General features: G+C 43.4%; 1 protein-coding gene across 2 annotated transcripts in view; it reads right to left on the bottom strand.

The window, feature by feature from the left end:
* Nucleotides 1-12,888, bottom strand: part of GFRA1 (GDNF family receptor alpha 1) — a 272,424-nt gene extending 259,536 nt beyond the window's left edge. For both annotated transcript variants that reach the window (XM_060768491.2, XM_060768492.2), the window contains exons 1-3: nucleotides 12,126-12,888; nucleotides 8,095-8,400; nucleotides 4,633-4,716 (exon numbers count right to left, since the gene is read on the bottom strand). In XM_060768491.2, the coding sequence (XP_060624474.2) occupies nucleotides 4,633-4,716; nucleotides 8,095-8,400; nucleotides 12,126-12,165 (430 nt within the window). In that variant the 5' untranslated portion in view covers nucleotides 12,166-12,888. The remainder of the gene's footprint in view (nucleotides 1-4,632; nucleotides 4,717-8,094; nucleotides 8,401-12,125) is intronic.
* Nucleotides 12,889-13,401: the final 513 nt, after the last annotated feature.

Below are 13,401 nucleotides of genomic sequence, written 5' to 3'. Positions count from 1 at the left end.
AACTGCATCTAATCCAAAATATTAGAAGCCCTTGTTTGAGCACAGTAAGAAAAACCTATACAGAAAACACATACACCACAATCTTTTGCAAGGTCAAACATCTGACCTAAATTATCATATGCGGTCCCACCGACACAAAACATCATCTTAAGTATGCATAATACCAAATGTAAACATGATTATGTTTGGTAGAAGAGCAAATATAACATTTGCTTTTAGTGAGTTAGCTAATCTCAGCACTAGAACACAATATCTAGAAGTATAGTATCCATTCTAGTAGCCCAGTTATCCAGGCATAGTACAGCTGTAGAATAAATTAAGTATGAAGAGGTGCCATATGACCCCTTTATATATGGATTTGACATTCACACTCTAAAAAACATCCCCCCTCCAAAAGTGTGTGCAACCCCAGGTCTTTCACAGCAATTCTATGATATGTTTCGAAGCCCAAGTGTAGTGAAATTATAGGATTCACTATTAAACATAGATTCAGATATCCAAAAAAGGTCTTGGAACATATCCACCACAGTATGATGATTGCATCAGTATTTACTACCATGCTACAGGAATCAAATGCTTCCCAACACTTCTAGCATGCAATGATAATCTATATAAATAAAAATGTAATGTTTGTTTGTGGGATTAACAGAACTCAAAAACCACTGGACGAATTGACACCAAATTTGGACCAACACACCTAACAACCCAACGTATGTCCTTCACTAAAAAAAATCATTTTGTCATTTGGGAGTTGTAGTTGTTGGGATTTACAATCAAAGAGCATTCTGAACCCCACCAACGATGGAATTGAACCAAACTTGGCACACACTTCTCCCATGACCAACAGAAAATACTGGAAGGGTTTGCTGGGCAGTGCCTTTGGTTTTGGAGTTATAGCTCACCTACATCACTGTGGACTCAAACAATGATGGATCTAGACCAAACTCTACACAAATACTCAATATGCCCGAATGTGAACATTGGTAGAGTTTGGGGAAAATAGAATCTTGACATTCAGGAGTTGCAGTTGCTGGGATTTATAGTTCACCTACAATCACAGAACATTCTGAATCCCACCAATGATAGAATTGGGCCAAACCTCCCACACAAAACCCCCATGTGGGCCACAGCAACACATGGCAGGGGACGGCTAGTTCTGAATGTGCAAATATCACCTAATCCATTCTTACTACAATGCAGCTTGAGCCCTGCCACGTGCACAATGGAGGACCTTCTTATAGTGACACTCAACGTGGCCAGCTTCTGGTCAAAGGAAATCTAGTATAATGCCAAGTTTTTAACGTTATTTCTGGTTTTTCTATACATTATAACTGTATTCTCAATTTGCTTCTGACACAATAAATAAATAACCTAATTCACTGCAATGTCTGTGTACTTTCCTCCATATTAACCTTCTGTACCTTCACTGAAATACAATGTGGAAATATATAGAAGAAATCAAGCTCCATAAGATAATATCTCATATTTATCATCAGTGACATGGTTCATTATAAAATCTAAGACCATAAACCAAAAATCATCTTATCTTGTCAGAAGTATGTAATGAAAACAGAACTCAGAAAAACAGTATCTACTCTGGATTACAACTCTTAGTAACAGCCCCCTGTCACTAGCTCTGCTGGCTGAAGGGTTCTGAGAGTTGCAGTCCAAAAAGTAACTTTTCTAAGTTCCGGAAAAAAGAGATAAATCAAGAACTGACTCAGAAAAGGCGCTTATGCTGAAATGAGTTCTAAAGAACAAATAAAATTGATCTGAAAAACATTTAAAGGAACATTAAGAGCTGATTTCTGCTAAGTTTGCATTGGCACATTTGGATGATTTTGTCATATATTACTTATTTGGAAAAGCGTCAAGAATCCATTTCCTCTCTAGACCATTTATCCTGGCACTTTGTTGCTGTGTTGTGTTTCAGGCCTTTTTCCATCCACAGTCTAGTCAGAGAAGCTTGCTGTCTTTACCACAGAATACAGCAGGAAAGGCAAGCAGGATAATGTGAATTGTTGCTGATATATTAGGGAACTGTTTTGCAACAGAAATGTGATAGCTTCAACACAGTAAACTCCTGAGTTGAAATTAATCTGAGTCTCTTTAAAGCAGTGTTTCTCAACCTGGGGGTCGGGAACCCTGGGGGGGGGGTTGCAAGGGGGGTTTGAGAGGGGTCGCCAAAGACCATCAAAAAACACATATTTCTGATGGTCTTAGGAACCCCTTTGGCAGAGAAGGCTGAAGATCTCTCCACCTATCCTTCTCTTCCTTTTTGGAAATAGACAGTGAACCCCCCACCAAAAGCCCTCCGGCTGCTGCGATTGGCCAGCTCAGCCAAGGTGAGGGCTGTTTCTGAGACTCCAAGCAAGCAGAGTAGAGCAGGCATGCTCTCCCATAAATCATTATCAATTCCTCCCAAATCCCTCCAGTATTTTCTGTTGGTTATGGGGGTTCTGTGTGGGAAATTTGACCCAATGCTCTTTCATTGTAGGTGAACTATACATCCAAGCATCTTGTTATTGTTCATTCATTCAGTCATCTCCGACTCTTCGTGACCTCATGGACCAGCCCATGCCAGAGCTCCCTGTCAACAGTCACCACCCCCAGCTCTTTCAAGGTCAGTCCAGTCACTCCAAGCATCTACAACACCCAAATGTCAAGGTATATTTTCCCCCAAACTCCACCAGTGTTCACATTTGGACCTACTGAGTATTCGTGCCAAGTTTGGTCCAGATCCATCATTGTTTGAGTCCAAAGTGCTCTCTGGATGCAGGTGAACTACAACTCCAAAAACTCAAGATCAATGCCCACCAAACCCTTCCAGTATTGTCTGTTGATTGTGAAAGTTCTGTGTGCCAAGTTTGGTTCAATTTCATCGTTGGTGGAGTTTAGAATGTTCTTTGATTGTAGGTGAACTATAATACCCAGCAACTACAACTCCCAAATGTCAATGTCTATTTTCCTCCAAACTCTACCAGTGTTCACATTTGGGAATATTTAACATTTGTGCGAAGTTTGGTCAAGATCAATCGCTGTTTGAGTTCATAGTGCTCTCTGTATGTAGATAAACTACAACTCTAAAACTCAAAGTCAATATTCACCAAACCCTTCCAGTATTTTCTCTTGCTCGTGTGAGTTATGTGTGCCAAGTTGGTTCAATTCCATTGTTGGTGGAATTCAGAATGCTTTTTGATTGTAGGTGAACTATAATACTCAGCAACTACAACTCCCAAATGACAAAATCAATCCCACCCAACCCCAAGAGTATTCAAATTTGGGCGTATCAGGGGCCTGCCTCTTCAAGGTGCCAAATTTGGTCCAATGAATGAAAATACATCCTGCATAATAGATATTTACATTACAATTCATAGAAGTAGCAAAATTACAGACATGAAGTAGCAACAAAAATAATGTTATGGTTGGGGGTTCACCACAACATGAGGAACTGTATTAAGGGGTCGCAGCATTAGCAAGATTGAGAACCACTTCTTTAGAGCCTAGTGACACTTAAAAATAGACAAGAGTAAATATTTCTGATCCACAAGAAATGCGATTTAAATTTTGAAGCATATACGGTGCATTTTAGTAGGAAGAGCCACAGGGTTTGCTCCAAATAACAATATAAGTGGAAGTGTAGAAATGTGAAGATAGTAACATAACATGAAATTAACACTATGATCTGAGAGCACCAATGAACTCAATGGGATTTACTTCTAACTAGACACTTGAAGCATTGCACAGAGGAGGAAGTTCTTCATTTAGTATGCAAACGGCAGCCAAAGCCCCTTCCCATGGAAAAAAATGGTACAGAATCATTTTATATGCCTTCCAGGTGCTTTCACATAGTAAATTTTAAGGAAGAGAATCAGATCGCCACCTACAGGTATACTTTTCCCTTTGTCCCTTTGCACAAAGTTATTTTTTTAATGGAATACTATAGGAAATATATTTTTCAGTTCAGAACTACAATATACTCCATTCCTACTCAACATGCTCTCTAACAATAGCTCTTTATGCAGAACAAAAGAGAAGTTATTATTTCCCATAAATGCCAATGACACAGGGTTTATCTGCATACACATCACAGCTTAGTGCCTGATGAGTCACAGATTAGTTTATGAAAAAGCATTGCCTTTGAGGTGATGTCATCAAATATTGATGCTCTATCTGTGGCATTTGGTGGTCCATGATGCCTGTTCCACAAATATCATTTGATGTTGTAGTCACTGAATGATGAACAAGCATGTATACAGTCTTACTCAGCTTTTGGATTCAAGAGTGTACAATGGACAAAGCTGACTTCACGACAAGTCAGGGAACTCCTCTGCATTCTCAGAAACAAGCTCCATTATGTTCAGCGGAGCTTACTTTTGAGTAAGTACATTCAACACTGGTTGCAGCACTGAACAGCAATCTTAAACACACAATTAAGCTTCTTTATGGCTGTGCCTCATGAGTAACAACATAATCCACTGTCATTTAGGATCAAATGGTATCAACCTCTTTTTTCCCACTTTTGAAACGCAGAATCAGTCACGCTAACTTATTTGAACAGAAGTTCCACATCTTCATAAACTATTTGAAAGGGATTCACAAGTTCAGTAGAAGAATTATAAATCTACTCACCTGATACAATTGGTGCTAGCCTGAATATGTCTGATAACCTGCTGTTAACTGGTTCATAAGGTGACTCTTCAAGTAAATCATTTCCTAAAGACAACAGAAAGTTTGATTTTTTTCTTTCATGCTTCATTAACTCCCAAAGCCTTAATATACCTAGAACAGTGGTTCTCAACCTGGGGTTCCCAGATGTTTTTGGCCTTCAACTCCCAGAAATCCTAACAGATGGTAAACTGGTTGGGATTTCTGGGAGTTGTAGGCCAAAAACATCTGGGGACCCCAGGTTGAGAACCACTGACCTAGAACCTCCACAATCTAGAACCCACAACAAATATGTCCATTCAACCAACAACTTTTCCCCCAACTCGGACACAACCTCCCTCCCAAGTCTTCATGATCTTGACTATTTTGCATTCCAGCTGGTATTCCAACATAGCTTCAGCAAATCCATCTCCTAACTCAGTGGTTCTCAACCTGTGGGTCCCCAGATGTTTTGACCTTCAAGTCCCAGAAATCCTAACAGCTGGCAAACTGGCTGGGATTTCTGGGAGTTGTAGGCCAAAACACCTGGGGACCCACAGGTTGAGAACCACTCCTCCAGCCAGATGTGATGTTGTTGTTGTGGGAGATTGGCAAATGTCAGGTGATCAGCCCTATCAATAATGTTGGTCACCTGAACAATAAATAATGAGTGACAGGTGTCAGCTATGGTTTTATAATCAGTAGTATCCCAAATTAGTAGTTGTGGAGAGCATTTGGGACAGAAGTATCTCATTCTTCTCTCCCAGCATGAAACGCAATAGAAGTTATAATTCTGCCTTCAAGAAATATGTAGGGAAGGAAAGTTGGCAGGGAAAGTCTAGGAAATAATTCTGTTATACTGTTATACTTGTTCTTTAATTATAATAATTCAGGACTTGTACCAGGGGTGACCAATGAAAACTGAGTCTAACACGCATTTACCAGGGACTATAAAAAGTAAAGTACTCTATTTTAGAAGTGGAGAGAATGTAATATATGGTAGGGGACTATCCAATAATAAGTATAATTTAGTGCGAAAGCTACAGCCAGTAAATCCAAGTCATTAGACTATTCAGTGTTGTCATTGACTAAAGTATTGATTTCAATTAAACACCACAGGTGTGGAAGCCCCAGAGTGGATATTATTGTAAGATATATCAAGCTTGCGAGGACGACAGAACTGAGCCTGAAATTCCCAAACCAAGCAAGAGTCAGAAACCTCTACTCTTTTCAATTGTCCTGCTGCAGGAAGAATCAATGGCCATTTTATCAAATTCTCTGCTCATATTGAGCCTTTCTCATCTGGTCCATTAATATTGCAGGAAGCAGAACGAAAGCCTTCTCTGCTGTGGCTCCCCATCTTTGGAACTCAATACCTGGTGAGATTAGTCAAGCCCCCTCCTTAGCAGACTTCAAGAAAAACTTGAAAAACTGGCTTTTCCAATGTGCCTTTGGAGAGTGACCATTTATTCCACTTCTATTTCCCCCATCTATAGTGTTGCCCCTATGATGCGTTTTCCCCAGCCCTAAACTGAAAGCCTTACCCCACTGTATATCCTTCTTGGGCTCCCCTCGTTTACACATGTTCTATTCCTACCTCACCCAGGGGTTTTATCATATTATAATTTTATCTTGTCCATTTGGCCTGCCCTTCCAGTTTGACTTTCATATTGTGTTAATTTGCTTTATTGTTTTGTTTTGCTACTGTAATTATTTTCTGCTGTACATTTTTTGTTTGCATTGTGTATTTTATTGTGTTGTATTGTTTGTGGGGGGCTTAGCCTCATGTTAGCCGCCCCAAGTCCCCATTGGGGAGATGGTGGCAGAGTATGAATAAATATTATTATTCTTATCTAGATCTAGGGAAGTAATGCTACTCCTCTATTCCGCCTTGGTTGGACCACACCTGGAATATTGTGTCCAATTCTGGGCACCACAATTGAAAAGAGATGTTGACAAGCTTGAATGTGTCCAGAGGAGGGAGACTAAAATGATCAAGGGTCTGGAGAACAAGTCCTATGAGGAGTGGCTTAAGGAACTGGGCATGTTTAGTCTGAAGAAGAGAAGGCTGAGAGGAGACATGATAGCCATGTATAAATATGTGAGAGGAAGTCACAGGGAGGAGGGAGCAAGCTTGTTTTCTGCTTCCCTGGAGACTAGGGCACGGAACAATGGCTTCAAACTACAAGAAAGGATATTCCATCTGAACATGAGGAAGAACTTCCTGACAGTGAGAGCCATTCAGCAGTGGAACTCTCTGCCCTGGAGTGTGGTGTAGGGTCCTTCTTTGGAAGCTTTTAAACAGAGGCTGGGTGGCCATCTGTCAGGGGTGCTTTGAATGCAATATTCCTGCTTCTTGGCAGGGGGTTGGACTGGATGGCCCAACTCTATGATTCTATTATTATTACTATTATTATTGGAAACACAACAAGATGAGTCTACAGCTGGCTGTTGTATTGGATCACACTTCCCAAGTCTCTAGGACTGTGTGATGTATCGGCGAATGATGCGTGCAGATCCCAGTAAGGTGGCCTTCTGCAGCTGGCAGATGGTAATTTTGTCAGTGCCGATTGTGTTTAAGTGCAGGCCAAGGTCTTTAGGCACTGCACCCAGTTGTTGTTGTTGTTATTATTATTATTCCCCTAAGACTCTAGTCCTGTGGAGATATGGTGGCAAACACACAAACATACACAAGTGGAAAGAACACTTATAACTTTCCCAGTCAAGTTTGACATAGAATCATAGAGTTGGAAGAGACCTCATGGGCCATCCAGTCCATCCCCCTGCAAAGAAGCAGGAATATTGCATTCAAAGCACCCCTGACAGATGGCCATCCAGCCTCTGTTTAAAAGCCTCCAAAGGAGCCTCCACCACACTCCAGGGCAGAGAGTTCCACTGCTGAACGGCTCTCACAGTCAGGAAGTTCTTCCTAATGTTCAGATGGAATCTCCTTTCTTGTAGTTTGAAGCCATTGCTCCGTGTCCTAGTCTCCAGGGAAGCAGAAAACAAGCTTGCTCCCTCATCCCTGTGACTTCCTCTCACATATTTATACATGTGGGTAAGGAGTGACCCCTTGTGATCTTGTGAAGTTAGATCCCATTAATAAGCGTGTATGAGGAAGGGGCAGGCAGCGAAAGGGAAAGACCCTAACCAATTTGTCTTGCACTTGCTAACACTCAAACCTTTTGACTTCGGTTTGCAGAGGTCAGCTGAGTCCCCCTGGAGGCAATCTTTTATTCTGCATTTCCCCAACAATAGACAACTGTGGCAGCGGCAGCAATAGCAACAGCTGCTCTGTCTGGGTGGCAGGAAAGGTCCTTAGTTTTGCAACTGCAGAACACAATGCGAATTATGGTGAAAACCGAGGGGCAGCGGAAATCCCATGCTAATTCATGTGTGCAGGGAGGGAGCTTGAAACTCCCCTCCGAAAGGGGCTCGATGACGTACCCTGCAAGCTTTGGTACATGCTCCAGTAAATACGCAGGCAGTTCTTCTCCTTCTTCATGCCTCTCTTGCAGCGGCAATTGTAAAGAGATTTCTGCTTCAGAGCCTCCGTGGCGCTTTTGCACTCGTCCTTCGCCTCCAGGCCTGTCGCCCGGCTGAAGTTGCTCTCTTTGCCGGCCACGCACTGCCTCAGTGTCCTGAATTTTGCGCTGCAGCTCTGCTCCCTGAGACACTGGTCACTGGCTCTCACACAGTCCAGGCGGTCCCCTCCGCCAAGCAGACCGCTCACTTCCCCAGACAGGAGGACCTCTGCATTCAAAGGGAACACCCCCATCCCCAGAAAGAAAGCATTAAGTGCCTCTGAATGGCAAGGTCAAACCTAACAGGACTTGAGAAAAAACACAGACAGTTGCACATGGGAAAGCAAAAGGCAAGAAGGCTGTACTGTTGCCCCATTCACCTTCTCTCTTCCTATCATGGAGTCCCTAGAAAACTGAGCTTCTTAAAAGAGAGGACAACTCTCCCATGCCTCTCATATTAAAAACTATGGTGAATAATACAGCCAGATTTTGTCCCCCTCCCCCCAATAAACTGAGTTTCTCCAGCTTCGCTGTTTCAGAGGATAATTCTGCACCTGTCTTCCCCTTCTTATATTTTCTTTAGGAATTCCCACCAATGGGACCTTTTGAGAAGGAAAAAAGACCCCACTGCAGTGAAAACGGAGTCCCAGATAACCGAACCCTTCAATACCACAGCCTTAAGTCATATGAAAGATTGATTGATTGATTTCATATATTTGTATCCTGCCCTTCTCACCCTAAAAGGAGACTCAGGGCGGCAGCAATTTGATGCCAAGACCAATAAATATAATAATAAACAAATACAATTAAATATTAATTATTAATATTGACTTAAATATTATTAATATATTGACGAAGGCTTTCATGGCCAGAATCACTGGGTTGTTGTGAGTTTTCCGAGCTGTGTAGCCATGTTCCAGTAGCATTCTCTCCTGACATTTCATCTGCATCTATGGCAGGCATCCTCAGAGGTTGTGAGGTCTGTTGGAAACTTGGAAAAACAAATATATAATATATAAATCCCACTTTCCCTTCCACACAGCCCTATATCCCAGAATATCAAGGCAGGAAATCCCACATTATCTGAGTGTGGACTCAGATAACCCAGTTCAAAGCAGATATTGTGGGTTTTTCTGCCTTGGTATTCTGGAATATAGAATGGCCCCTAGTTTCCAACAGACTTTCTGAGGATGCCTGCCACAGATGTAGGCAAAACGTCAGGAGAGAATGCTTCTGGTACATGGCCATGCAGCCCAGAAAACTCGCAACAACCCATTAATATTAAAACATCAATTAAAGACACATAATCCAGATTGTAGTCCAAGGCCTGCCGAATTGTCAACTCCATTAGTCCGTTTATCCTTATTGCACTATTGACAGGTTGAATGTTTGGTTTACTATTTCCCTTTGCCCTGATGCTCTGGGCTTCCCCTTCCTAGCACAGCAACAGTGGGTTAAGGGCTGGCCAATTTTTACAAAGGCATTGCTGTGATTTTTTTTAACTCCGGTAGTCTGAGGAAAGGGCAGATCTTCCTGTGAATCGACAGGCATGCTTAGTGCTCTGGTTTCTCATTATATTTCCTGGAATGGTGAAAAAGTCCCCTGATTTTGTCCCATCCCAAAAAGATTTCCCTGCAGCGGCCAAAGCCAATTACAGTTCTCCTTGAGTCCTTGTTTCCTTAACTTACAGACACAAGGGTGTTCGTTTACACGCACATACACCACCTCTGCTGCTAAAGCAGTCCAGAGTGAAGGTATATTTTCATGTATGTGTCTTATAATATAGGGAGGAAATCCAATTCTCATTCAATCCAAAGATCTAATTCCTCATTTAGGCCCCTTCCACACAGCTTGGATAAAATCCCAAATTATCTGCTCTGAACTGGATAATATGGCAGTGTGGACTCAGATAACCCAGTTCAAAGCAGATATTGTGGGTAGTTGTGTGGCCATGTTCCAGAAGCATTCTCTCCTGACGTTTCGCCTGCATCTAGGATTCATCTAGGATTCCCCCAGGCAATAAGAAGCCAGACCTTGAAACTGATAGGCCATTAAATACTAATCAAGATGGCCAATTACAACATTCACACCTTCCTCAAACAGACAAGAGTTGTTTCTCCCACCCTGGACATCCCACAGATATATAAACCCTATTTCCCTAGTTTTCAACAGACCTCACAACCTCTGAGGATGCCTCCCATAGATGCAGGCGAAACGTCAGGAGAGAATGCTTCTGGAACATGGCCAGACAGCCCAGAAAACTCACAACAGCCCAGTGATTCTGGCCATGAAAGCCTTTGACAATACATTAGATATTGTGGGATTTCCTGCCTTGATATTCTGGATTATAGGGCTGTGTGGAAGCACCCTCAGTGACTAAAGGCATGATTGTAAAGTTTCCCTTCCAACTTGCTACCGCCCAGTGCAACTACAAAGGCAGTTATCCCTCTGCAGTCTCGCGGTGCACACCTACACTGTGGAATTAATACAGCTTGATGTATTGTCAAAGGCTTTCATGGACGGAATCCCTGTGTTATTGTGTTTTCCGGGCTGTATGGCCATGTCCCAGAAGCATTCTCTCCTGACATTTCCTGATTTCACAATCTCTGAGGATGCCTGGTTAAGATCCCTTCCACACAATCCCTATATCCCAGAATATCAAGGCAGAAAATCCCACAATATCTGCTTTGAACTGGGGGTCCTTTCACATGGCCCTATATCCCAGAATATTAAGGCAGGAAATCACACATTATCTAAGATGAATCTAGGATTCCCCCAGGCAGTAAGAAGCCAGACCTTGAAACTGCTAGGCTATTAAATGCTAATCAGATAACCCAGTTGAAAGCAGATATTGTGGGTTTTTCTGCCTTGATATTCTGGGATATAGGGCTGCGTGGAAGGGGCCTGGGTTATCTGAATCTACACTCAGATAATGTGGGGGTTTCTATCTTGATATTCTGGAATATAGGGCTGGGTGGAAGGGCTCTGGGTTATATGAATTTACACTCAGATAATGTGGGTTTTCCCGCCTTGATATTCTGGAATATAGGGCTGGGTGGAAGGGCTCTGGGTTATATGAATTTACACTCAGATAATGTGGGATTTTCTGCCTTGATATTCTGGGATACAGGGCTGTCTGGAAGGGTCCTGGGTTATCTGAATATACACTCAGATAATGCAGGGTTTTCTGTCTTGATATTAACGGTGGAAGGGCCCATAGATGCAGGTGAAATGTCAGGAGAGAATGCTTCTGGAACATGGCCATACAGCCCGGAAACACACACAACAACCCAATACAGCTTGACATCACCGTGGCTCACTTGGAGAGTCACCAGCACTCTCCAAGACCTTGCAAAACTACAGCTGTGACGATTCCACAGCTTAGAGCCATGACAGTTCACAGTGGTCTCAAACTGCATTCTTTCCCCAGTGTAGATACACCCTCAAAATACAGAAGCAACTGGGTTATTGTAGGTTTTTCAGGCTATATGGCCATGTTCCAGAAGTATTGTCTCCTCAATGTATTGTCGAAGGCTTTCATGACGGGAATCACTTGGTTGTTGTAGGTTTTTCTAGCTGTATGGCTATGTTCTAGAAGCACTCTCTCCTGACATTTCGCCTGCATCCATGGCAAGCATCCTCAGAGATTGTGAGGTCCGTTGGAAACTAGGAAAATTGGGTTAACATAGCCATATAGCCCAAAAAAAACCTACAACAACCTAGCCATGAAAGCCTTCGACAATGCACAGAAGCAACTACTCAGATTGCAACTCAATCAGATTGACTCCCAGGTAAAGTTTGCACAGGATCCCTAGAAGCTCAAGCATAGCCAGAGCCTGCATCAGAAGCACGCGAGGCAAGGAAAACTATAGAGAAAACTTCCCTAAGAAGAGATTGGCAATATTGAGAAGCCCCACGCGTGGGAGAGATGGAGAAGAAGGTGCTGAGACTTACCCATTAGGGGCAATAGGAAATACAAGGTGGCCAAAGACATCTTTCTTGCTCTGGTGCGGGTCCTTTCTCCTCCTCCTCCTCCTCCTCAGCAAGAAATGCGCTTGCTTCTTCGCCTTGTGCCTCAATCACATCGGTATTCCACACCAAACGGGTCCCAAAGCCCCCAAGTTCATCTCCATTGAATTGCCTCCAAAAAAGAGGACGATTGTTGAAATATATATAAACTCCACGTCCTGATAGTCCTACCTTTCCCCAAAAAAGAGCCTTCCAAAAGAAAGGGGAGAGAAAGGAACAAGGCGACGCTTTCCCACTTCTTGCCACTTACAGAGCTCTTGCTGACAGCATCTTGGAAAAGGGAGAAAGAGGGAGAAAGGAAGGAAGGAAGAGAGGAGCTTCGCCTGCCTCCCACTCGTGGGGAGGACCAGTTTTTCCTTGGCCTCCCCTCTGGAAAAGAAGGAAAGGACCCACGCGCAGAGAGGGAGGGAGGAAGGAAGAAGGGAAGAAGGCAAAGTCTCCAAGCAATCGCTCTCCAAGCAATGCGCGCAAAAGGCAGAGGAGGGAGCGCAAGGGGTGGCTCTGCGCCCTTCCCTCGCTGCCCTCCTTCCCAGTTTGGGGGGCGCCTTGGTGCAACTCCTGGGGGGATCCCAGCCCCAGGTTGACCTGGACCTCCTCCTCCCGAGATCAGAGACTCCTCCGGCAGGGCTCCCGGTCTGCTTCTGCTTGGCTTGGTCCGTCCCCGTTCATTGGAAGGGGCGGGAGGAGGAGGAGGAAGAAGAGGAGGAGGAGTTGGAAGGGAGGGAAAAGGAGGCACTTTCTTCCAGGTCTCAAGGCTCTATCCCAGTGTTACTCAACCTGGGGGTCGGGACCCCTGAGAGGGTCACGAGGCAGTGTCAGAGGGGGTCACCAAAGACCATCAGAAAACACATTTTTTTTCCTGTTGGTCATCGGGGTTCTGTGTGAGAAGTTTGTCCCAATTCTCTTGTTTGTGGGGTTATTGTAGGTGAACTATAAATCCCAGCAACTACAACTCCCTAATGTTAAGGTCTGTTTCCCCCAAACTCCACCAATGTTCATATTTGGGCATATTGAGTATTCGTGCCAAGTTTGGTCCAGATCCATCATTGTTTGAGTCCACAGTGCACTCTGGATGTAGGTGAACTACAACTCCAAAACTCACGGTCAATGCCCACCAAACCCTTCCAGTATTTTCTGTTGGTCATCGGGGTTCTGTGTGTCAAGTTTGGTTCAATTCCATCGTTGGTGGAGTACTGAATGC

Source organism: Anolis sagrei, chromosome 3 (genome assembly GCF_037176765.1).
Source record: "Anolis sagrei isolate rAnoSag1 chromosome 3, rAnoSag1.mat, whole genome shotgun sequence".
Taxonomy (NCBI): domain Eukaryota; kingdom Metazoa; phylum Chordata; class Lepidosauria; order Squamata; family Dactyloidae; genus Anolis; species Anolis sagrei.
This window is presented reverse-complemented; position numbering and strand designations above follow the sequence as displayed.